The 26,508-nt window shown below is 42.2% G+C and overlaps 1 protein-coding gene across 2 annotated transcripts; it reads right to left on the bottom strand.

Annotated features, from left to right (window-relative positions):
• Positions 1-1,167: 1,167 nt before the first annotated feature.
• Positions 1,168-24,896, bottom strand: LOC120474106 (V-type proton ATPase 116 kDa subunit a 1). Of its 2 annotated transcripts, XM_089118357.1 has the most exons (18): positions 24,475-24,896; positions 24,185-24,313; positions 22,803-22,921; positions 22,539-22,665; positions 20,769-20,851; positions 20,350-20,443; positions 20,017-20,229; positions 18,901-19,051; positions 15,959-16,092; positions 15,709-15,869; positions 15,533-15,626; positions 13,953-14,071; positions 13,453-13,660; positions 13,248-13,355; positions 6,131-6,202; positions 5,866-5,983; positions 4,055-4,226; positions 1,168-3,701 (listed from the first exon to the last, which is right to left on the bottom strand). In XM_089118357.1, exons 1-18 carry the CDS (start codon positions 24,604-24,606, stop codon positions 3,629-3,631), a joined length of 2,307 nt encoding a protein of 768 aa, XP_088974483.1. In that variant the 5' UTR covers positions 24,607-24,896; the 3' UTR covers positions 1,168-3,628. The 2 variants fall into 2 exon arrangements, with proteins under 2 accessions (XP_088974483.1, XP_088974484.1); XM_089118358.1 differs by having other exon boundaries at positions 24,185-24,896.
• Between the last annotated feature and the right edge of the window lie 1,612 nt (positions 24,897-26,508).

The following is a 26,508-nucleotide window of genomic DNA, read 5'->3' as shown; positions in this document are numbered from 1 at the left end:
TATGATGGACAGATGCACTTTTGTGATGGACAGATGCACTTTGTGATGGACAGATGGACTTTTATGATGGACAGATGCACTTTTCTGATGGACAGATGGACTTTTGTGATGGACAGATGCACTTTTGTGATGGACAGATGCACTTTTGTGATGGACAGATGGACTTTTGTGATGGACAGATGCACTTTTGTGATGGACAGATGGACTTTTGTGATGGACAGATGCACTTTTGTGATGGACAGATGCACTTTAGTGATGGACAGATGCACTTATGTGATGGACAGATGCACTTTTATGATGGACAGATGCACTTTTATGATGGACAGATGCACTTTTGTGATGGTTAGATGCACTTTTATGATGGACAGATGCACTTTTGTGATGGACAGATGCACTTTTATGATGGACAGATGCACTTTTATGATGGACAGATGCACTTTTATGATGGATAGATAGTTATTTCAGGTGGGGATCATCAACATTTGCTTCTTAGACATCATAAAGACTGTAAAAGTACAAAAGTTAGAAAACATATATTAATAGGGTCCTGAGGACAGGAGTTCCAGTGATCCAATGTCACAATTAATTTGTAAATTTTTTGGTGTTCATTTGAGTGTTTATGCACTATACATCATCTAATCATGACTTGATGATGAATTTAGGGTCTCAGGTATATCTACCATAAGGGAGCGCGTCTTGTTCCACTCGTAGAGTGGGAGCATTCGTGGAATTTCCAGAGAGTTGGGGGCATCAAATTCAGGTTTCACCTCCTGTATCATGATCCCACCGGTCCAGTTCACCACACTTGAGCCATGAATGTTTGTTGTTATTTTGTTCAGATTGTCCCACTCGAGATGAAACACATTCCCTCACCAGTAGTAATAATAATAATAATGAAAGTATAATTAATTAATTATTAAGCATAACATTTTTTTTTCAGCTTAACAGAAACCTGGAGAGACCATTATCTGCCAGTTAATGTGGGCTTCCATAATGCTAAATGCTCTTCACCAAGAAAGACCTTTCTAATTGTGTGTTGGTGCATGGTGCAGGCTATGTATTTGTGTAGTTAGTTTAAAAATGTGTGTTAAATAAACCTCACATTACCAGTGAATCCTAATTACATGATGTGATTTTTAATTAACGCATATTTTTGAACACGTATCTTAAAATGTATTATTTAATTAAAATATCTGTTATATTTTTAATGTGCAACAATTGACGTTGGGAACAAGCTCAACATGTGCTCAACAATAATTTACATAGCCAGTTATGAAAAATGGAGGAGATTTATCAAATCGAAAACTAAAGGAGAAAAACAGACTGCCTATAAATGTGCTTTTTTGCTTTTTTGGATATCCAGGGTGGCAACCAATATAGCCAGAAAATACATACATGTGACAATATTTCAGGTGGGGATCATCAACATTTGCTTCTTAGACATCCTAAAGACTGTAAAAATTCAAAAGTTAGAAAACATATATCAGAAGGGTCCATAGGGGAGGAGTTCAAGTGATCCAATGTCACCATTTTTTGGTGTTTATTTGAGTTTTTATGCACTATACATCATCCAATCAAGACAATTCTCATATCTATCAATTCCTCATGCAAAGACGAAGAGAAAATGGGGTAGATTGTGTCTGTAGGATGTATTATTCAGATTCTATGTAGGTTTAAAGTTTTCATTTTCCGCAGCCAAAAATCAAGCACGGACACAAAAGATGATACAAAAAATCACATATGGGACAAAAATTTGCGCGGGGAACATCAAAATTCCTTTTCTAGACACCTTAAGGATTACAAAAAACTAGGTTAAAAAATATATATCTTTCGGGTGCAGGTGAACCCCCCCCCCTTCCTACCAGACTATATGATGTTTGTCTATTTAAAAGATAATTCTGAAAGTCAAAAACGTTGCAGTTTGTCATAAAACAGAAGAGTAACATTTAGTTTTATGTGAAAATCGCTCTGTGAACTACATCTCCCGGGAAGAGAAACGAGATCCGCTGCTCGTGTGTGTGCAGTCTGGTACAAAACACTCAGGCATGACGGTGTAACGTTACGATTATAACGTAAGACTGTAGAAAAAATGACAGACATTAGTGAAGTTAGCTTCATTCATTGAGAGAAAATGTGCGCCTTTAGGGGTTTGTAGTCTTTGTAATTACGTATTTTCACAGTCTTATACCTCAACGGTTTTACATCAAACTGCGACTTTCTTTACTTAAAAATGTATCTTTTAAATTGACAACCATCATATGTGTAATTCAGGGCATAATTCAAACGAGATCAAAATATTTGTTGTCTCTCGCCATTGACTACCATTCAATATTTTTCCGAAATAAGGTCCCATGGTGGTCGACCGGAAGGGGAGGGACTTAGGCTCTCTATTGAGGAGTAATTATGATCAGTCAAAAAATAAACGGGCCAATCAAATTGCCAGGGCGGGCTTTAAACGATGATGGACAGATGATCTGCAAGGACGTAATCATCACGTTATCAAAGAGCGCTTGTCAAAGATGACTGCAGCTGGAGAATTGAGATGTATAGATTCCGCTGTCGCGTCTTTTGTAAAATAAATCGACAGCGCATTCATTTTAATAGGCAAACACAGAACTGCAATCAAGGCATTTGTCGATCGGAAAGATATTTTTGGCTTCCTTCCAACATGATTCGGGGAAATGGGAAACTTATCAGCTGGCTCTGGCGGTGGTTAAGAAGATGGGACGTAATGAAAAGCCTGAGGTCGTTGTGGTTTCTCCTTTGGTGGCACTCATGGAGAAGTAAGTAAAGAAGCAACACTCGTTATTTAACTTCTAAAATAAGTAAATTCTGTAGTTGAAAACTGCGCTATGCAAAGGAGTTGACTGCGTTGCTCTGATTGGTTGTAGGTTTACCGACTATGAGTGCAGAGGTTTTTTTTTTTCCTGGTTCGGTTAAGATACGCTTCATAATCAAAGCCTAACGGAGCGGTTTCAGACTCATATTCTCAATAGATTATGAGTATGACGAAGTCAGGCTAGTCTTGACCAGGACCACACCCCTAAATGCATTGAAGCAACTGCCATGTGATTGGTTGATTAGATAATTGCATTGATGAGCAATTGAACAGGTGTTCCTGTATAATGAAAAATTGACAAATATAACATTTTTATTAGTGTTACACAACTACCCTGTAATAATAAGCAACACGTAGGCCTACTTAAATGTAATTATTTGGTAAAGTTTAAAACATAAATATCTTTAAACCATTTCCATCTTTAAATTATGCTTGAATAGTTTAAAAGTGACAAATTTCAGAACTTCCTCATTAATCCAAAAACAGCTTTTACTGAAACCAAGCTGTCAGAACGACGACTTTACACACTTTATATTGTCGCAATATTACGTCATAGTGCGATGAAAGATCAACGCTTACTTCTACATCAATTTTTAGTCAAAGTTAAGTTGAGCTTAATACAGTATGTGTATAGCATATTTTCATTTTGTTCACAAAACTTAATAATTGGGAGACCCCTGTTGAAGTCCCCTGGTTGAAAGTAAGCATTTTTTTTTTTACATTCACAAAACTGTAATGGCACTAAAAACTACAAGAATAGTACAAATAGTGACTATTAATGCTGTGTTTTTACATGCTGTCAAAGGACAAGGGTGTGAACTTGTAGCCGGATCCCTCGTAAAACTTGTTCTGAAATTCAACCCTGAAAACAAACACATAAAAAAGTCACTTTAACTACATTCATATCACTGTGCCATTTTAAACATGCTTTAGAAACAGATATTCGATTATTGTTAGTAACAGTACACCAAAACTCACACTATTAAAGCGAAATTTAGACACACTTCAAGTACAGAGACATTAGAACTTTGGGCCAGATATACTGTATGTAAACTATAATAGATTAAAAATAGACAGACAAACATGCCCCAAGTCAAGGGTCATGAACAAGTCAAATAGCTTGATGATTAACATGCAACAGAGGGTGAGACTAGGTTTTCTTTGTTAAAAGAATCAGTGAAGTCTTGTTGCTTATGAATAATGTGTTGTTCTTACCAATGCAGTCGTAAAGCATGCAGGAAAGCAGACAGGCCCTCCATGATCAGAAGAATAGTCACGGTGAGAACAGCAAAAGCAGCAAACTGCAGAACCAGCACGAGTGGACCTACACCAGAGGAGAGCTTCAGCCCCACCTGGAGGACCATCCGCCAAAGCACCTCCGACAGCTCTGCAGACCACACACACACACACTCGCCTCTGAGAACCTCATTTACAGGAATAATTCACACAAAAATCACTTTACTCACCCTCAAGCCATCCTAAGTGTACTAATATGACTTTCTCTCAGCCGAACACAATCAGAGTTATATTATAAAATATCCTGGCTCTTTCAAGCTTTATAATGGCAGTGAATAGCAACCAACAGTTTGAAGCTCAAAAAAGCACATCCATCATGAACGTAATACAGCCATTGCTGGAAGCTAGTGATTATAGTTTCTAAATATGTTCTTACAAAATCCCAGAAGACATGTATTAACCCCTTGCAGTTGTATGGATTACTTTTATGATGGATGGATGCACTTTTTTCGGCTTTAAAATCTCACTCCCATTATAAAGCTGGGATATTTTATTATTAATATTAATATAACTGATTGTGTTTGGCTGAAAGTGGAAAGTTATATGACTTGAAGGTGAGTAAATTATGGGATTATTTTTTAAAAACTCCTGTAGCCCTCAAACCGTGTTCACTTTATCCTGTAATTGTGGACAAATGTGGGCACAGAGGACTCAGGATATGATCCTAATTTTTATTTAATATAAATGTTATATCACTGTCTTCAATAACGTTTTGTCTATCCATTTATGGTGTTTTTTTTTTATTTTGGGAGTATTTTTTTTATTTATTTGCTTCAAAAAGTACCATATTTTCTATGTTTATGCTTATTTTTTTAACTACATTAAAATATCATTCCAATAAGTTCTTAGAGATAAAACCTAAAGATGAAGTGACTTTGCGGTCACCTGGTGTCTTATTTTGGCTTGTTTTAGAATGCTCTAAATTACAGTTTTCCCATTCATTTCTATGGGTGCCCATTTTTGATCCAAATACAAGATTAAGGAGGTTTTTTTTTTTTTTTCACCCACTTAACATTGTAGAATTGAGTCAAACAAAAATTGTGTGTGTTCAGGAGGCAAACTTAGGAAAAGTAGCCAAGTCTTGTACCGCTCAGTATTTTTAAAAAATAAATCAATACTATTTTGCCCACATTTGTCCAGAATACGGTTTTAGGGTTAACTTTGCCGATTCTCAATCCGTGTTGTATTGTTTTTACAATGTCGATAGTATATGTAAATGAGCAATTTACAATTTTTTGTCAGCAAAAACTAAAGAAAATATTTGAATGTCTTTGAAAAAAAGACTCGTACGCTCACCAACACAAATTTATTTGATTAAAACAAATACAGAAAAAATAGCACAATTCTGACATAATATCTGTTAATAACCATTTAATCTATTTTAAAATATAATTTAATATTCCTGTCATGGCAAAGGTGAATTTTCAGCAGCCATTACTCCAGTCTTCGGTATATTTTCAGAATTAAATCCTCTTGGAATTCTTTTAAATTGAGATGTAGAGTTATAATGCTATTTAATACCACATCGGGAAGGTAAAAGTTTAAAACATGCTCTGGTGTTGTTGAGCTTTGTACAGTAGGTGTCCTCATAAACTGCACACCTTCATAAATCATTTCACTAGTGATACAATCAGTCACTGAGAACTAATGGAAACACAAAGAACGGCATTATTCTCGAACTGATGATAGAGTTATTTCTAATAGTGTGCCTGCATTGCGCTGGGACAAACCTGCGTGAGCCAGACTGAGCGCCCAGAGCCGAAGGTACGAGGCCGTGTTGGAGATGCAGCCCAGGCAGTACTCGATCGTGTGGATGGCCTGGTTCACAAACACGTCACCTATGCTCACCTGAAGAAAAACACAGGTGAAACCAGTTGCCCTCATTGCTTGCACAGCATTCTTCATGTTAAGACATTTGAGCATTTTGTATTTGAAGTGTTTATAACTGAATTGATTAGAATTGTCATTGTGACTTTCCATTTAACATAAGCTTACCACCATCTCATATTTCTGATGCTGTGAAGAGAAACCGGTATCTGTTCCATGCTGATCATTGTTTCCAAACACCTGCATAGAGACCTCGTTAGTCACAGTCACTTAAATAAATATCTTATTATAGACGCAAAATCAGAAAATTAGAAATGTGCCAAATTGAAAATAAAAAAGTATCTACAAATAAATGAAAATATTGTAGGATTGAGGTACATCATTTAAAAATAAAATAAAAACACTATCTAAACACTGTAAAAAAAAAAAATGACACGATCAATAAGCAATTTCCAACTTTTTTAAAAGTTATATAAGATTTAACAACCTTTTTTCAAAGTCAGTTTAATTAATAATACAATAAAGTTTTCCAAGTTGAAAACAGTGTTATTTTAGTATCGATATATTATTATAGATCATATTAATATTTTAATATTTAATTTTGATTATAGTTTTAGTAATTTTACTGTCGATTTTTTTGCCTTTTTGTAATCTTTCCTTTTTTTTCCTTTCAGCTTTAGTTTGAGTTCCCTTTCGTAGTCACTTCGAGTTACGTCAGAAGTGACGGAGATTGGGGGATTTCGCATAGAAAGCCAATCCTCTTCGAGTATTTAAACACGAGCCAATGGCATGCAATGCCTTGGGGCTGCGGAAATTTGCATAGCGTACTCCGCCCTACTCCGTGAGTATAAAAGGAGGAAGTGAACGCAACCGCAGTATGTTTTCGCTTCGGAGCCAAGAGAACCTCTTCACTCCTAAAAGCTGATTCAAGACTCTTCGAGACGAGCGTCCTCTTCAGTGTTGGTGTGACGGCGGTACCCAGCGAGTTTCTGCATTGCCTGCGATCTGTGCAGTGGTCTGCCAGACTTTGCGCTTCTCCCTGGTCGCCTCAGCGCTGAAAGAGTGAATTTCCTCCTCTCTGTAAAAGAGCTACACGCGGCACGTCTTTTTAAAGACGGCTCGCCCGTGTTCTTCTGGATGCGGTCGATTTCTGTCGTCATCTGATGGTCGCGATCGCTGCTCTGTATGCCTGGGCATTCAGCATGCAGCAGCAGCGTTCGTGGATGACTCATGTTCCTGCTATGGGGACATGACCATCTCCACACTGAGGTTAAAAAAAAAAAAAAAAAAATATATATATATAAAAAAAAAAAAATCTCACTAGAGTGAGAGCCCCGGTCCCCCTTACTCGATCGGCTTCCTTCACGAAAGGGGGCCCGTCGACCGGGGACCCGGCGAATTAACGGTGACGGTGTGGCATAAAGCCCCGACGATTTCTCGGGCCACACCTCCCGCCTCAGTGCGTGAGCCAGCGAGCGTTAGTTCGATTCAGTCGGCTGCCTCTTCAGTGGTACCGGCTGCTTCGAGCAGCGCTCCAGATGATGATGTGATGTCGATCGCAGCATCACTAGGCGGGCTACAGTCCTCGGGAGATGAGGATGCGGCTGCACTGCCCCCTTCGGGAGAGCCAGCGCTGCCCGTGTCGGATCCCGAGCTGACGGCATGCTGTCTCGAGCCGCTGGGAGTATTGGGTTAGAGTGGCATCCTCCATTCTCCCCCGATCTCTCACGGAGGGATAATTGGTTTTTGGACAAAGCTGCCGCCGCGAGGCCACGGCCAACTCCATTGCCTTTTTTCCCCGAGCTGCATGCGGAGTTATCGCGCTCTTGGGGGACTCCTCTGTCCACTCGAGAGCGCGATCTCTCCCCCGCCTTTCCCCCCTCGATGGGGGGGCCGCCCGTGGGTGCACTGGGATGCCCCCGCTGGAGCGCTCTGTTGCGGTACAGCCGTGTTCACAGGGCGCCTCCTCCGTGGTCCTCCTAGGCACCCATCCAAAGCCTGTAGGTTCTCGTCTGCCATGGCGGCGCGTTCCTATAGAGCGGCGGGACGGGTGGCCTCCGCTTTGCATGCGATGAGCACTGTGCAAGCGCAGATGCTCAGAGATATGCTCGAGGGCGGGACTGATCCAACGGCATTCGAAGATTTGCGGTCCGCCACTGGCCTTGCTCTTCAAGAGGGCAACGGAAGTGGCCGCTCGCGCCGTTGGTCAGGTGATGGCCACTAGTGTGGTCCAGGAGCGTCAACCTGGCAGACACTTGGAGCGCTGAGCGGATTCGTCTGCTCGACGCCCTTCTCTCCCAGGTTGGCCTTTTTTGGCGGTGCAGTCGAGAACTCTTGCCCAGCAGTCTCCACTGCCCAGGAGCAGACGGAGGCAATCAAACATGTTCTGCCCCGACGACCAGCTGCTGCCTCCACCCAGTCGTCGGCACAGATGCCTCCCGCTGCTCGCCGCCGAGGACGCCCCCCCGCGGCTCCCCTGCCTCCCGCCCCGCCCCAGCAGCAGCCTTCATCCGGGCCACGGCGTGGAGGAGGCCGCCGGCAGGCGTCACAGCCCCCTCAGGCCGCACACCCCGCTAAACGCCAGGTAAGCAATGATCCTGATACGGGCTGCTCAGTGATGGAGTTGAGTTTTTCCCCAGGAGGCGGGAGCAGGCCCCCTCCTGCCCCCGGTGGAGGGCCGGGGGGAAATCTTTTTCAGATCTCGCTGCTCGCCCACGGGTGGGCAGCGCCCTGAGTTGGTTAAAAAAGACTTGACATCATCACTGAGCCCACAGACGGGAATGAGTGCGCTCGACGTTCCAGTGCGTCAGCCCACACATTCCTCTCTGTCTCTGAGGGCGCGGAAGGGTGCGAGTGTCGTCCACGGGCTACGCCAATCCCTTCCCCCTCTATCGCCGGACCCCCGGCAGAACAGACCCCCGTGGAACGCTCCGCCTTCCCTGGTCTCTTCTGTCGGGGAGCGGGCTTCGACGCATCCGAGCGGGGTAGCCCCTGCACGCGTGCCAGTCGACCCGCCCCGCTGCCCCTCCGGGGGGACGTCTGTGTTCGAATGACCCCGTTGGTTCACTTCCTGGAAGCCTGGCTAGAGCTTCCCGGGGGATCCTGCTGGGTCATCAGAACGATCAGATTCGGCTATGCGATGCAGTTCGCACGGTCTCCTCCCCGCTTCAGGGGAGTTCGCTCCACGATGATCGGTGGCTATGCCCCGGGTTTTGAGAGCGGAGGTTGCGACCCTGCTGGCGAAGGGTGCAATCGAGACGGTCCCTCCAGCCGAGGTGAGGTCCGGGTTTTACAGCCCCTACTTCATTGTCCCCAAGGAAAACGGTGGGTTACGACCGATCCTGGGCCTGCGCATTTTGAACCGTTCTCTCCATCGACTACCGTTCAAAATGCTCACCGCCAAACGCATTCGCGAATGTGTTCGGTTTCAGGATTGGTCTGCAGCGTTTGACCTGAAGGACGCGTACTTCCATGCCTCCATTTTGCCTCAACGCAGACCGCTTCTTCGGTTTGCTTTCAAGGGCCAGGCATATCAGTACACGGTTCTCCCATTCGGGTTAGCTCTGTCCCCTCGCGTCTTCACGAAGACCGTCGAGGCAGCCCTTGTTCCCCTTCGCGAACACGGGGTTCGCATCCTGAATTTTTCTCGACGACTGGCTGATACTAGCACACTCTCGAGCTCAGGTTTGCGAACACAGAGACCTGGTGCTACGGCACCTAGCCCGTCTGGGCCTTCGGGTCAACCGGGAAAAGAGCAAACTTTGCCCCGTGCAGAGGATCTCTTTTCTCGGCATGGAGATAGACTCGGTCGCCATGTCCGCGCAGCTCACGAACGAGCGCGCGCACTCACTGCTGGCTTGCCTTCGACAGTTCGAGGGCAAGAGTGCGGTTCCACTGAAACTATTTCAGAGGCTCCTGGGGCATATGGCATCCGCGGCCGCGGCAACGCCGCTCGGGTTGCTTCATATGAGACCGCTTCAACTGTGGCTTCGCGATCGAGTCCCGAGGTGGGCATGGCATCGCGGTTCGCTCCGAGTTTCAGTGACTCCAGCGTGCCGCCGAACCTTCTTCCCGTGGTCGAACCTCAGCTTTTTACGGACCGGCGTCCCTATTCAGCGAGTTTCCAGGCATCTCGTTGTCTCCACGGATGCATCTACCACGGGTTGGGGTGCCATGTGCAATGGGCATGCAGCCGCCGGTTCCTGGACAGGAGCCCAGCGCCTCATGCACATCAATTGCCTCGAGCTGTTGGCAGTACGGCTCGCCCTGCGCCGCTTCCGAGCGTTGCTCAAGGGCCAGCATGTGCTTGTCCGCTCAGACAACACTACGGCAGTAGCGTACATCAACCACCAGGGGGGTCTACGCTCGCGCCAGTTGTCGCAGCTCGCCCGCCACCTCTTGTTATGGAGTCAGAAGCACCTGAGGTCCCTTCGTGCAGTTTACATTCCTGGAGACCGGAACTGGGCAGCCGACGAGCTGTCCCGGGCCCGTCCCATCTCCGGCGAGTGGCGACTCCATCCCCAGTCGGTCCAGCTGATTTGGGACCAGTTCGGGGAGGCACAGGTAGACCTGTTCGCCTCTCGGGACTCGTCCCACTGCGCCCAGTTTTATTCTCTGACCCGCGGCTCGGCTCGGATGCGCTGGCGCACAGCTGGCCACGGGGCCTACGCAAGTATGCGTTTCCCCCAGTGAGCCTCCTTGCACGGGTGTTGTGCAAGATCAAGGAGGACGAGGAGCAGGTCTTGCTGGTAGCCCCCTATTGGCCCACCAAGACGTGGTTCTCCGAACTCATGCTCCTCGCGACAGCACCTCCTTGGCCTATTCCTCTGAGACCAGTACTCTCTCAGAGACGGGGCACTCTGTGGCACCCTCGTCCCGATCTTGGAAGCTGCACGTGTGGCTCCTGGACGGGACGAGGCAGGTTTGAGTTCGTTGCCACCTGCGGTGGCGGCAGCCATCACTTCCGCAAGAGCGTCGTCCACGAGACACCTCTATGCGTTGAAGTGGAACCTCTTCGTCATTGGTGTTCTTCTCGCGGAGAAGACCCCCGGAGATGTTCGATCAGTGTCTTGCTTTCCTTCCTGCAAGAAGGGTTGGAGCGCAGGCTGTCGCCCTCCACCCTTAAGGTTTACGTCGCGGCCATTGCCGCTTCTCATGAAGCAGTGGAAGGTAAGTCCTTAGGGAAGCACGACCTGGTCATCAGGTTCCTGAGGGGAGCGAGGAGGCTGCATCCGCCTCGTCCTCCCCTCGTACCCTCTTGGGACCTCTCGGTAGTTTTAAGTGCTCTGCAGAGGCATCCCCTTGAGCCTTTGCAATCGGTGAGTTAAAGTTCTGTCCATGAAGACAGCACTCCTGGTTGCATTGGCCTCCATCAAGAGGGTGGGGGACCTGCACGCATTCTCCGTTGACGAAGCGTGCCTGGAGTTCGGGCCGGCTTACTCTCACGTGATCCTGAGACCCCGGCCTGGATATGTGCCTAAGGTTCCCACCACTCCCTTCCGGGACCAGGTGGTGAACCTGCAAGCGCTGCCCCCGGAGGAGGCAGACCCAGCCTTGGCACTGCTCTGTCCGGTACGTGCTCTCCGCACCTATGTCGACAGAACGCAGTGTTTCAGGACCTCAGACCAGCTCTTTGTCTGTTATGGAGGGAGCCAGAAGGGAAGGGCTCTCTCAAAGCAACGGCTGTCCCACTGGATTGTGGATGCCATTGCTTTGTCTTACCAGCAGCAAGGCCTTCCGTGCCCCCTTGGTGTGACGGCCCATTCCACTCGGAGTGTGGCCTCCTCTTGGGCTTTAGCGCACGGCGCCTCGCTAACAGACATTGCAGAGCTGCAGGCTGGGCGACACCCAACACCTTCGCCAGATTCTATAATCTGCGTATTGAGCCGGTATCCTCTCACGTTCTCGTTTCGGTCAGTTCTGGATCCGCTCAGGTGTCTTCGCTTGCTCGCCACTCCACTCCCCGGACTGGATAAGTGCGATATTTCCTCAGTTCTTCCATTGAAGTCTTGAGTCCTCAAGCACCGACGATGCGGGCACCACTGCTGTGGCTCTGGATGCTGGCTAGGTGCCTCCATGCGTACGGTTCCCCCTTGGTAACCGTCTCATGTGTATTATCCACTGTAAGCCTCTCGGAGCATGTGTCTTCCCTTGGCAAGCCATCTGCCACCCCTGGAGCTGAAATGAGTAGCCACCTGCGGTTGGTGCTCCAGTGTTTCCATATGTGTTCCTATGTGGCCATATGTGTTACGTAAGTCCTCCCCTCGGTAGGCAGCTGGTAGCATGTCCCCTTCGGGATATGTTTCCCAGTGTACCTTGGTAATCCTGTGTCAAAGTCGGATCCCCCCCCAAAAAAAAAAAGAGGTAAGGCTCGGGGGTTCAGACTTTCGCAGGGCACTGGAAGACAGCTTGAAGTTGGCGTGATGGCACAGACCCCCAATCTCCGTCACTTCTGACGTAACTCGAAGTGACTACGAAAGGGAACGTCTCGGTTACGTATGTAACCCTCGTTCCCTGAGTAGGGAACGGAGACGTTACGTCTCCCTGCCACTTCTGCTGTATCGCTGGGTAGATGCCGAGTTCAGTCTTGGCTCCTCAGCGAAGACATACTGCGGTTGCGTTCACTTCCTCCTTTTATACTCACGGAGTAGGGCGGAGTACGCTATGCAAATTTCCGCAGCCCCAAAGCATTGCATGCCATTGGCTCGTGTTTAAATACTCGAAGAGGATTGGCTTTCTATGCGAAATCCCCCAATCTCCGTCACTTCTGACGTAACGTCTCCGTTCCCTACTCAGGGAACGAGGGTTACATACGTAACCGAGACGTTATTTTTCAACATTAAAGGGATACTCCGCTTTTTTGGAAATAGGCTCATTTTACCACTCCCCCAGAGTTAAACAGTTGAGTTTTACCATTTTCGAATCCATTCAGCCGATTTTCTGATATGTAGAAGAATGTCAGTAACCAGACAGTTTCTGGTCTCATTGACTTCCATAGTATATTTTTTTTCCTACTATGGAAGTCAATGAGTCCAGAAACTGTCTGGTTACTGATATTCTTCTAAATATCAGAAAATCGGCTGAATGCATTTGAAAACGGTGAAACTCAACTGTTTAACTCTGGGGGAGTGGTAAAATGAGCCTATTTCAAAAAAAGTGGAGTATCCCTTTAAGCCTTGACAACTAAAGCTTTAAAGGTTTTAGTCTTAGTTTTTACTATAATAACCCTGGTTGAAAAAAGCATTAACTGATCTTGGGACAGGGTTGCTCTGTTCTGCTCACCCACCTGGTGTCTGGCTTTCATTCGGGTCCTGTAGATGAGGAGGGGTTTGGCCAAGAGCAGCACAGGAACCATGAGCACAGCCATCACAACCAAGAAGATCTGAACAGCTTTCTGTCGAGGATTACAGCATCAATCATAATCTGTCATGAGTGCTTTGGCGTAAAGCCCGGATTAAAGAACTGCTTTTAGAGGAACAATGAATCCAAACCTGTCCTCTGTAAAGAAACTTGTGTTCCGGCTGGTAATCAAACATCATCATGTTGATGAAGAGCAGCAGGATGCTGGGAGCCATTTCAGAGCGCAGGGTGATGGACCATTTGTAGAGGATGAGGAAGATCAGGTATCCGAAGAGAGAGAGCATGAAGATCAGCTGTGGAACAAACTGAAGTGAAATGTCCTGGAATTTCCCCAAATGTCTGTTGAAAGGAAATGAGGAAAAGAAAGATTTCGGACTATGAATGAACTCATATTAATTTGGAACTTGACGACAGTACTTTTAAAAACCATCAAATACTGTACGACTACCTTTTTAATAATACCTACTTAGATTTATATACAAGTAACTATCTTTTCGTTTTTCCTCATTAGACAAAATAAACAAAGTGACACATAAAATCTCTGTTCTTATGAAACATTTACATTTTGACATTCTAATTGATTTAAAAATGTAGTTTTGCCTTAGTTTATATGAGGTAATCAAATACTCACACAAAGTTGACCAAACTCAGGGTCACTCCAAGGAGCATATGACCGACTCCCAATATGACCGACATCTTCATCTTATAGGAGTTTAGAAAGGAAAGCTTATTTGATGCAATATTCCAAACCTAAAACAAAATCAATTTAACATAGGCTTGTTATGATGTGAATGCAAGTTGTTAGGTTTACACATGCAGACTTGATGAATATTAAAGCATCAATTAACATCCCAACCAGAGTTGACGGCAACCATTGACATCCATTGTATTTTTTTCCTAGTATCGAAGTCGATGGGTGCCGTCAACTGTCTGATTACCAACATTCTTCAAAATAATTTCTTTTGTGTTCAATAGAAGAAAGAAATTCATACCGGTTTGGAACAACTTAAGGGTGACTAAGTATAGACCTTATGCAGAGAAACGTGGGCGCCGTCATCTTTAAAATATTGTCTTTGAACTTCCGTTTTTGCGGTCGCTCTGTATATTTCTATGGCATCGCTGACGAGGAGTAATTAGCTGGTGAAGTGGATTCACTTATTGTAGAGTTAACAAAAGTTATCATGAGTATTGTAAGGTTTATCATAAGCATTGTAAAGCAGATGTCTTAACAAATCTCGACCGGGGATTATTTTGACGAGCAGTTATTCTTACCTATGCAAGATCGCTGTGAAAATACAGACTGGAAGACAACGAGCGCAACGCTGAAAAGGGGCGGGGCTACATAAGGTCTATAGGAAGGCAAAATGTAATTTTTGGGTGAACTATCCCCTTTAAAGGGATAGTTCACTTTGAAATTAATTTTTGGTATGTTTTAGCTTACCTCAAGAGCATCCAAGATGTAGGTGTCTTTGTTTCCGCAGTAGTTTCAATTTTGATATTTTTAGGTCAAACCGTTCTTGTCTGTCAGTCATATAATGGAGGTCTATGGTCACCACCTCAAAGAGCATACGCAGAGAAGTCCAAATTAAACATGATTTAATGACTCGTAAATGTAAGTACACATTGATGGCCTAAGACACGAAACGAGCGGTTTGTGTGAGAAAATGAACAGTGTTTATATCGTTTTTACCTCTTGTAACCACAGCCACAAAGCGCCTGCGCCCTCAAATCACTTGGACGTGGCTGTGGTTACAAGAGGTAAAAACGATATAAATACTGTTGGTTTTCTCACACAAACCGCTCGTTTCGTGTCTTAGGCCATCAATGTGTACTCACATTTACGAGTCATTAAATCATGTTTAATCTGGACTTGACAAGAACGGTTTGACCTAAAAATATCAAAATTGAAACTACTGCGGAAACAAAGACACCTACATCTTGAATGCCCTTGAGGTAAACTAAAACATATCAAAAGTGAACTATCCCTTTAATGTACAGCATCAGAACAGCTAAATCCCATCACCTAGTGAATGAAACAAAGTAAGACAACCAAATTCAATCTCTAATTTCAATCTCTAATCACACCAGGATTACATGTAGTATGTCAAAAAAACGCAAAAAAAAAAATGCTAAACTTAAATATTAAATAAAAAGTGATCATGGAAAGAAATGTACTTAATATTGAACAAAGAAGATTTTATATGCACTGACCGGGTCAATTCCAAACACGTACGGGCGACCAGAATAAACTCCAGGCACAGTTGGGTTCAGCTGAAGATGGTGATGATCATGGAGTGTTTTGTTTCTGAGATAAAGCAAAAAATGATCACAATGAAAAACGACAAAGTAACTTTAAAGCCAGCAAGCGTCCAGAGCACTGTACGTACTGCCAAGGCCCGTGAGGAGAGAACATGGGTCGCACACGCCAAGAGGAGCCAAAAATGTTGAAGGACTTGGAGAAGCAGTCATTGTAAATCAGTCCAGTATATATGGAGAACATTCCCATGAGCAAGATCATGTAGCGTCCACCGACCAGGACATCTATAATCTGGGAGAAAAATCAAAGCTTACAAGACTCTGACCAGGGTTAAAAGTGATGTTATTATGCAAACAAAAACTATGAGACATATTCAACACCTCATTTTTCATCTTTCGTAAACATTCGGCCTGTGTAATGAGCCAGACTGCGAACAGTGTCATCACCAGTCCATGACCACAATCTCCAAACATCACCGCAAACAGGAAGGGAAAGGTTACAATAGTGTATGGAGCTGAGAAAATAAATGAGGCAAAAAAAAAATGTGTAAATAAATAAATAATTACATACATTTTATACATATACACAGACAGACAGACAGACAGATAGATAAATGGATGGATGGATGGATGGATGGATGGATGGGTGGGTGGGTGGATGGATGGATGGATGGATGGATGGATAGGTAGGTAGGTAGGTTGGTGGATGGATGGATGGATGGATGGATGGATGGATGGATGGATGGATGGATGGATAGGTAGGTAGGTTGGTGGATGGGTGGATGGATGGATGGATGGATGGATGGATGGATAGGTAGGTAGGTTGGTGGATGGGTGGATGGATGGATGGATGGATGGATGGATGGATGGATAGGTAGGTAGGTTGGTGGATGGATGGATGGATGGATGGATGGATGGATAGGTAGGTAGGTTGGTGGATGGGTGGATGGATGGATGGATGGATGGATGGATGGATGGATGGATGGATGGATAGGTAGGTAGGTTGGTGGATGGATGGATGGATGGATGGATTGACGGATGGATGGATGGATGGATGGATGGATGGATGGATGGATGGATGGATAGGTAGGTAGGTTGGTGGATGGGTGGATGGATGGATGGATGGATGGATGGATGAATGGATGGATGGATAGGTAGGTAGGTTGGTGGATGGATGGATGGATGGATGGATGGATGGATGGATGGATGGATGGATGGATGGATGGATGGATGGATGGATGGATGGATGGATGGATGGATGGATGGATGGATGGATGGATGGATGGATGGATGGATGGATGGATGGATGGATGGATGGATGGATGGATGGATGGATGGATGGATGGATGGATAGATAGGTAGGTAGGTAGGTAGGTAGGTAGGTAGGTATGTAGGTAGTAGGGGTGTATGGGGTTCTATTTGTGCCAAAAATGAGTCGACTGCTTTGTGCTTTGTACTACACATTTGTCCTTGTCAACAGTCATTGTCTAGTTGTTTGTAAAACTGGTATATGTTGATGTGTGTTTTCTCTGTTTACGTCGATTTGATCTGTCGTTCTTACTGTATTGATCCTAATTTTTCAGGAAAAATAGTATATGTTGATGTGTTTGTTGTGTATTCTGTACTTGAACTGTATGGGGTTCCATTTGTGCCGAAATTATGTCGACATGTTGTCTGTCTATGCTATGTGTCGTCTTCCATGTCTATGTGTCTGTTCACTGTCTATGTTCATGTTGTCTGTCTATGCTATGTGTCGTCTTCCGTGTCTATGTGTCTGTTCACTGTCTATGTTCATGTTGTCTGTCTATGCTATGTGTCGTCTTCCATGTCTATGTGTCTGTTCACTGTCTATGTTCATGTTGTCTGTCTATCTATGCTGTGTCGTCTTCCATGTCTATGTGTCTGTTCACTGTCTATGTTCATGTTGTCTGTCTATGCTATGTGTCGTCTTTCATGTCTATGTGTCTGTTCACTGTCTTTGATTGCCCACGACTCAACTTTTGTCTTTATGCACTTAACTTACTCCTGTCATCTGTCCTTGTCGTTTGACTGTGTCGTCTTGACAACATGAACATACAGTGAACAGACACATAGACACGGAAGACGACACATAGCATAGACAGACAACATGAACATAGACAGTGAACAGACACATAGACATGGAAGACGACACATAGCATAGACAGACAACATGTCGACAAAGACAGTGAACAGACACATAGACATGGAAGACGACACATAGCATAGACAGACAACATGTCGACATAATTTCGGCACAAATGGAACCCCATACAGTTCAAGTACAGAATACACAACAAACACATCAACATATACTATTTTTCCTGAAAAATGAGGATCAATACAGTAAGAACGACAGATTAAATCGACGTAAACAGAGAAAACACACATCAACATATACCAGTTTTACAAACAACTAGACAATGACTGTTGACAAGGACAAATGTGTAGTACAAAGCACAAAGCAGTCGACTCATTTTTGGCACAAATGGAACCCCATATATTATAAGCAGCGGCCTGTTATAACAGACTGCATTCTACATTAGAATTCAAATATAAGAAACAAATAATTACCGTTACCGAGCTAACAGAGCTAGCATACGTAAAAGCGAACATGAGAGCACCCGTCTGCAGACGTCAGTAATGGAATATACTCCCGATCAAACTCCACTTCCCGAAAGTTATAAACTGCCTCCGGAACCTACTTAAGGTACATACATCTATTCAACAAAAATAGTGATGCAGTTAAGTGTTTTTTCGCTCAGCCGAGCCCTCTCTGTTGCTGTTTGGAGCAGCCTGTGTCCGTCACCTCTTCCTGAACGTCACTCAACTCGCGCACTGCGGTCTCGTGAGGAACGCAGCTTTTTGATATAAAGTATTTCTTCTTCTCGAATACAAATATTTTTTTAAGTATTTGTTCGGAATAAGTATTCGTAAAAAAAAAATTATTTGTGCCTTTCCGAATACCGTATTCGGATTCGGCTCCACCCCTAGTAGGTAGGTAGGTAGGTAGGTAGGTAGGTAGGTAGGTAGGTTGGTGGGTGGGTGGATGGATGGATGGATGGACGGACGGACGGACGGACGGACGGACGGACGGACGGACGGACGGACGGACGGACGGACGGACAGACAGACAGACAGACAGACAGATAGATAGATAGATAGATAGATAGATAGATAGATAGATAGATAGATAGATAGATAGATAGATAGATAGATAGATAGATAGATAGATAGATAGATAGAACGACAGATGGATGGATCAGAAATGATATAGAAGATTAGCAAGTGTAACAGCCAATCACCTGGATTGATCTCCTGATAGGTACCAACACCATAGGCATCAATGATGGCCTGGAATCCTTCAGTAAATGTGTTGGTTCTGTTGAAGGTTGGTGGAGTTTGCTGGGTTTGGATGCGGTTCAGGACTGGGGTCACACTGGAACCACTCTGCTCCTAAAACAAACACAAAATCACACATATATGAGACACTTGCACGACTTGAGGTATAATTCATGTCTGCAGTACAAATAGTTTGAGAGTTAAGAGTATGAAACTACTTCCAAAGAGTCAAATTTACAGTATAAATATTTTAAAAATATTCCATTCAAGTAAAGTACATCATTTGTAATTAAAATCAGTTTAACTTTAACATTTATATTCAATATGTACATTTACACATAAGATTTAGAATTTATTAGTGGTTTATTTATTTATTTATTTATTGAAACATTTCTCATTCTGCAATATTTAGTATTACTGTTTTGTTTTACTTTTTTATTTCTATCTCTTAACCCTAAAACCGTATTCTGGACAAATGTGGGCAAAATATTTTTGATTTATTTAAAAAAAAATACTTCCCTTGATCTGAGCGGTAAGACTTGGCTACTTTTCCTAATTTTGCCTCCTGAACACACAATTTTTTTGACTCAATTCTACAATGTTAAGTGGGTGAAAAAACCCCTCCTTAATCTTGTATTTGGGTCAAAAATGGGCATCCATAGAAATGAATGGGAAAAACTGTAATTTAGCATTCTAAAATACGCCAAAATGAGACACCAGGTGACCGCAAAGTCACTTCATCTTTAGGTTTTAGCTCTAAGAACTTATTGGAATGATATTTTAATGTAGTTAAAATAAAACTACATAGTAATTAATTTACATAGAAATAATTTACATAGAAAATATGGTACTTTTTGAAGTAAATAAATTCAAAAATACCCCCAAAATAAAAATAAATAAATAAAAAACACCATAAATGGATAGACAAAACTTTATCGATGATAGTGATATAACATTTATAATAAATAAAAATAGGTGATAGGATCACACCTGAGTCTTCTGTGCCCACATTTGTCCACAATTACAGGATAAAGGGCTATAAAGTGAATACGGTTTGAGGGCTATATAAACATACATACTGATCCCATAATCAGGGCGTTTTGAACTAAAGTGAGATCTGACACGGGACACCAGATCTCTGCTACGATCAGCTTCTGCGTGATGTCGATGTTGCAGAGATTCAGTGTGTAGTAGATGGCCTTCATCTTCTTCACTTTACTGCCCCACTCCTGGACGTGGTCGGCTGCTCTGGTCAAGACACCACCGCGATATTCTTCGGTTCTTCTCAGGATCTTTCGGGGGAAAAAAAAACATGGACATAGCCATTTCCTACGTTTATTTTTGAATATCGATCATTGGTGGATGAATACACTTGAAAAGACACCTGGAGAGTAAAAAATCATTTGACTCACCATTCGAAGATCTTCCATACGCGACTTTACGTTGTTGCTCATCTTCTTGCGCTCATTCAAAGTTTTGGGGCATGAGTACAAACTGGCATGAAATCTTAAAAGATTTGGAGGAATAATCATTTATGAGATCATTTCACAAAATTAAAAACAAATCAAGCAAATGCAAATAAAGCCATCAGTTAAATACAAAAAAAGTTAAATACATTTTTTAGTTCATTTGTGTTATTATTTTTTTGTCTTTACTTTGATTCATCTTATTTTCACTGGTGTTATTGTTAGTGAACTCCTTTTTAATTTGTAAAATAAAATGAAATGTTGAAATAAAGATTTGAACAGAATTTTCTAAGTCAACATTGTTTCAAAGAATATATCTATTGCTGTTAGCTATATAACGTGAGTGGAAATACCATGTCTCTCACCCTTCACACACTTTCCTGATCTTTTCCCGCACATGTTCTCCCTGGACAAATATGATGAACACGTCCTTCTTCACAGCTCCTCTCTGCTTAAAAGAAACATACTTAGGCTACGTACACTGCAGGCTGAAACGACCTAATTCTGATTTTTTTTGCCCCTATGCGACATGTATCTAATTTTTTCATGACAGTCTGAACGACACAGATCCGATCTTTTCAAATGCGACCCAGGCCACTTGGGTATGTGGTCTAAATCCGATATGAATCCGATCTTTTGAAATGCGACTTCAATCTGAACGGCCAGGTCACATATATCCGACCCGCACGTCATTGCACGCACCTGTAGCTAGCCAATACACGCTAACTCCAACGCGTTTCTGCTCTGTTATGGGGCGCTGCAGACGTGTCTCTTCCCCAGTGTTGTGCCTGAACGCGTTCAGTGAACGATATGCATGAACGCGTTCATATACTGTATTACTGCCTGATGAACATTACTGTGAACACGTTCATTCTGGTGTCTGTGAACGTGCGCTCTCTGTCAGTTTAACTTCGTACAGTAGGGTGCCAGATTGAATATAGAGCCTTCCAGGCGAAAACCTGGCTAAAACACACATGCCTTAAAATGTAGCGAAAAAACACCCAATCTGGCAACACCAGCCACCAGTGTCGCACCGCGGCCGCCGGTGACAAAGCAAGGAGCGCCGAGGACGCGCACTATCAATTAAGTAAACGGGTTTTATGACGAGGTCGGTGAGGATCAGAAAAATCTTACGTTTATGTGCAAACTTTGCCCGTCGATAAAATAATTGTTGTCTGTGTTATGGGCTGTGGCAATAATAATAATAATAATAATAATAATAATAATAAAACACAAGCTCGCAACAATATGGAAAAAAAACTATTCTGCAAACAACAAGTGACGTCGTTGACCGTTGATTACTCTTCTGCGCATGCGGGTCACTTCTGGGTCATTTCACGTTCACACAGGAGATCACAAAAGGTCGCATTTAATTGGAAATGTGAACGGCCTTGCAAAAAAATCGACTTTTTTCAAAAAATCGGAATTGAGCATTAAGCCCCGCAGTGTGAACGTAGACTGTGCATTAGTTTATTCATCATAAATAGAGAAATATCACATACAAGTAAAAGTAGTCACACGTGCGGTGTGTACTGATAATCTGAGAGCAAGCTTGTATGAGCAGCGAGTACATATTGATAGACAGATAATGGATTCTGGTGTTGGATGGCACTTATGTTGCAGAAGTGTTAAAAGGGTCATGAACTGGCTTTTTAAATTTTATGGTCTGAGGTCAACTTTTGTCGTTCGCTTGTTTTTCTCAGAAACATCTAAATGAATAAGTAATATCCCAGATAGCAAACTGACATTGAATCAACGTGGAAATATGACATCGAAACAACGTTGATCTGACATCGTTTTGCTCATCGAATTAACGTTGAACCAACGTCAGACGTGTCATTCTTTCAAAACTAACGGAAAATCAACTTGAAATCAACACGTTGTTTCAACGTTATGAAAGCGAACCAATTTTCGATTTTCATTTAGCTTTGAAGAATGCCGCGTCTGACGTTGGTTCAACATTAATTCGATGAGCAAAATCAACGTTGTTTCAATGTCATGAGAGACGTCGTTTCCACGTTGATTCAATGTCAGTTTGCTGTCTGGGATAGGCCGGGTTAGCATGTTAAAAACTTCAAAAACTTGATTTTCATCACCAGGGGTCTTTAAAATACCCATTAAAAATATTGTCTCACCACCACTTGGAGTTCGTCTGTGGTCTGTATCTCTGCGTGCCGAAGGACGAAATTTCCATGAAAAAGGCGCCAAAGAACCTTTTCAAAAGCAGGAAACCTGTCTTGTTTGATAACACCTGCAACAAAACTTAAAATGCGTACAGATAGGCCTATGGCATTAGCAGTACAATTAGGTCAGGCTGTAAAAAAAAAAATTTGTGTTGTCTTTAAAATCTTTATTTTAAAGCGTGTATGTATCAGTTGGACAAAATCTTTTAAACGTACCCTAGATTTAGAGGTCCGGAGGTGCTGGCACTGCTGTATCTGCGGCAGGTTAAGTAGGACGAGACGGTCATTGACACCGAATCTTCAGACGGAGGCTCAGAGCATAGCAGTAACTCGGCCTGCACACAAGCAATTGTCAACACAGCTTTAGTACATCAGGCTGTCCATGGTAACCTTTCGCTTTCATTGCATGGAAATGAGTATTATGGACAACTCCTTTCAATCACGCAAGTTTGGAACAACATGAAGGCTAGTAAATGATGAAAGAATTTGCATTTTTTAGGTAAACTATCACCTCAAGCAGTTAAAAATTGTCCATTTGAATCTTAGATAGATGCCGTGAAGGTGAAACGCCCTGCAGATCAAGCTTGAATAAACCAAATTGATAGATGTATTAAAGGAGTAGTTCACTTTTTAAAAAAAACTTTTGCTGATCCAAGATGTCCACGTCTTTCTTTCTTCGGTCGAAAAGAAATGAAGGTTTTTGATGAAAACATTTGAGGATTTTCTCCATATAATGGACTTCATTGGGAACCAAACGGTTCAAGGTCCAAAAGACAGTTTCAGTGCAGCTTCAAAGGGCTTTAAACGATTCAAGACGATGAATAAGGGTCTTATCTAAGACCCTTGGAGTCATGACTCAAAGAAAAGATTTGTTCATTTTGATGAACGAGTTTGAACAGGAAAGTCACGAACGTGGATCACAGAAGAGAAAAAAAATATTTTTTTATTTATTTTTTAAATGAGCGATCGTTTCGCTAGATAAGACCCTTATTCATCGTCTGGTGTCATTTAAAGCTCTTTGAAGCTGCACTGAAACTCTCATTTGGACCTTGAACAGTTTGGTTCCCATTAAAGTCCATTATATGGAGAAAATCCTGGAATGTTTTCATCAAAAACCTTAATTTCTTTTCGACTAAAGAAAGAAAGACATGGACATCTTGGATGACATGGGGGTGAGTAAATTATCAGCAAAAGTTTTTTTTAAAGTGAACTAATCCTTTAAGCATGAACTGAGGCCTTAAATTCAGCATGAAACTTTTCTTTACTATTGTGATGTATATTCAATTGAAACAGAATACTACTCTTACTATTTCTGCCATAGAAAGATATAAAAAATAGAAATATCTTTTATTTCAAATTATTTTGAACTAGTACTAAAATTACTGAAACTAAAACTTAAAGAAAAATATATTTAAGATATTTAAAAAAGAAACTAATACAAATTACAAAAGCACAAAAAACTACCTAAAACTGAAATGAAAAATACAAATATAAAAATAGAATTTCAAAATAATGAATGCTACAATAGTAGGCCTATATAAATATATAAAATAACACGGATTTAGGATTAAATGGTTCTGAGATCTCGAGATCTTCACCTCCTCAAAGAAGTCTTCAGTCATCCTCAGCAGAGAGTCGATGTCCATCAGCTCAATGAGGTTCTGTCTGAGGGTGTCATGGTTACAATTGATTTCTCGCAGCTCCTGCTCCAACTTCTCAAATGTGGACTAAAGGTTTGAAGACAATCATTATGTCTGAATTTCTGTTTGTGTGTCAAATTGTTATACAGAGTAAGAGAGAAGGGGTTTATTTGGTCAAAGCAGTGATTAACCAATCACAATCAAGTATAGCAGAATAATAATAAAAAAATGACAAGTGTTGTTTTCACCTCCAGCTCCAGAACATCTCTGGGACAGGGAACCATCTCCTTCTCCTTTGTTACAGCAATTACAATGTTAGATTTCACCATCTCCTTCTCAAGATATCCTAAATAATGTACAATTTCAAGAGAAAGCAACATGACTATATTTGAAGTAAGATAAATATATCCAAAGGCTTTCAAATTAATCTAGAGAACAATGTTGGGGAAAGTTACGTTTAACCCTCTGAGGTCGGCAAACGCGGCACCGGGTTTAAATATGAATCGCGCAAGAAGACTTTAAATATGAATCGGGTGTGTGGGTGTGTGAACGAATGAACGCACAGATCCATAGGCCTACTGGTTGTTAAATTATTTATTACCAAAAGAATACATTCTCACCCAGAATAAAAATGGTAATTTACTCAATAATAACATGTACTTATTGTCTGTGTAATTATACAAATTAACATATGGAACAAATGGAACATTTGGAACAACATAAGATTAAGTAGACTATGACAATTATATTTTATGTGTGAATTGTCCCATTTTTGTCAAATAGTGTTTCTTTTTCAAACAGGACATGCGTAAACCAGTAATATTACGGGTAATTCTTGATCAGAACTCCATTCGCAAACTTCACCTCCCCTCTGGAATTCCAGATACCTGTGTGAGGTTGGAGTCAGTAGTTAAAGAGACATTTCAGATATATAAGGGAACTTTCACAGCAAAATTCCCAGTGTTAAGTTAACACTCCTGGTGTACATATGGGTCCAACTCCAGGGTGTTAAAAATGAACACTGAAGCAACTGAAGTTAATGAGATAGTTAAATGATTAATTAAGTGATGATTGGCCATTAGTGGTGACACCTGATGTTAATAAGAAGAATCAATGAAACAACAAGAACAGAAAAAACAGAAACACAAGAACTACTGACCTCGAGCCATTACACATTATTGTACTTATTATTACCAGTGTATTTCTGTCATCTACACACATTCTTATTTGTATTGAACAGAAGTTTAGATGATGATGTTTTATGGAATGTTTCGTTTCATGTCACCATTATGGTGATCTGTGTTTGCTTTAGTTGGGCTCTTGACCCTTTGCTTTTTAACATTAGTTTTTTCTCTGGCTGCTCTAACTCTGTGTTTATAAAGCACATATGTTACTGGAAGAGAAACCACGACATGGACTGTGTTTCCCGAAAGCCAAATTTGATCGTACAGACCTTTGGTTGCAATTGTTCTACGATCAGGTTAGGCTTAAAATGCTTTTGGGAAACACAGCCCAGGTCATGATGGTTATGTTTAAATGATGAAATTAAATATTGTAGTGTCTTGATTCACTCAACCAGCATTATAAACTGAGTAAATAGAGGTTCTATTCATTTTCATTACAGTAGCTAATTTCAACAGTGCTTTACTAATTCTGAAGGTTTTAAAATCCCACACAGATATCAAGAATCTACATACTAATCTCCAGAATGGTGACAATCACACAATAGTTTCATGTTGCAGTGCATGATGGGAGCCACCAGTCAAAATGCATCCATGGCTTCCACCATGCATTGCAGTATGGTTATGTTTAAATGATGAAATTAAATATTGTAGTGTCTTGATTCACTCAACCAGTTGTTCACTCAAATTATGCAGCTGAATTGTCCTGTAGTTTTCATTGTTTTTCCTGTTTGTGTTTTATTTTGCTATTGTTTTGTTATGACTGTAATAGCTTCTTTTGTGATGTTCAGGATTGATCTTTGTGTCAGTAGTTTGTTTATTGTCACCATTGTTGTGATTCGTATGCTAATTCTTGATGTTTGTGTGTCTAAACAGAACAGCTTAAGTGAATTTTCAAACTTGTTCACATTGCTGTTGGATCTCAAACTGAAGAAACTACAATCTCCAATGTTAAAACACAATCTCACTCACATTGTCAAAGATTTAGACTCTGAATGACATCATTCAATCAGGTCACAATATGTTGATAACATCATCATCACAATATATTGTTAACCGGTTCTCTCAGGCAATAACAAATGTGCTTTACATACACAATGT

Source organism: Pimephales promelas, chromosome 13 (assembly GCF_988280905.1).
Source record: "Pimephales promelas chromosome 13, fPimPro1.hap1.1, whole genome shotgun sequence".
In the NCBI taxonomy this organism is placed as follows: domain Eukaryota; kingdom Metazoa; phylum Chordata; class Actinopteri; order Cypriniformes; family Leuciscidae; genus Pimephales; species Pimephales promelas.
The sequence above is the reverse complement of the archived record's forward strand: the minus strand, read 5'-3'. Positions and strand labels throughout refer to the sequence as shown.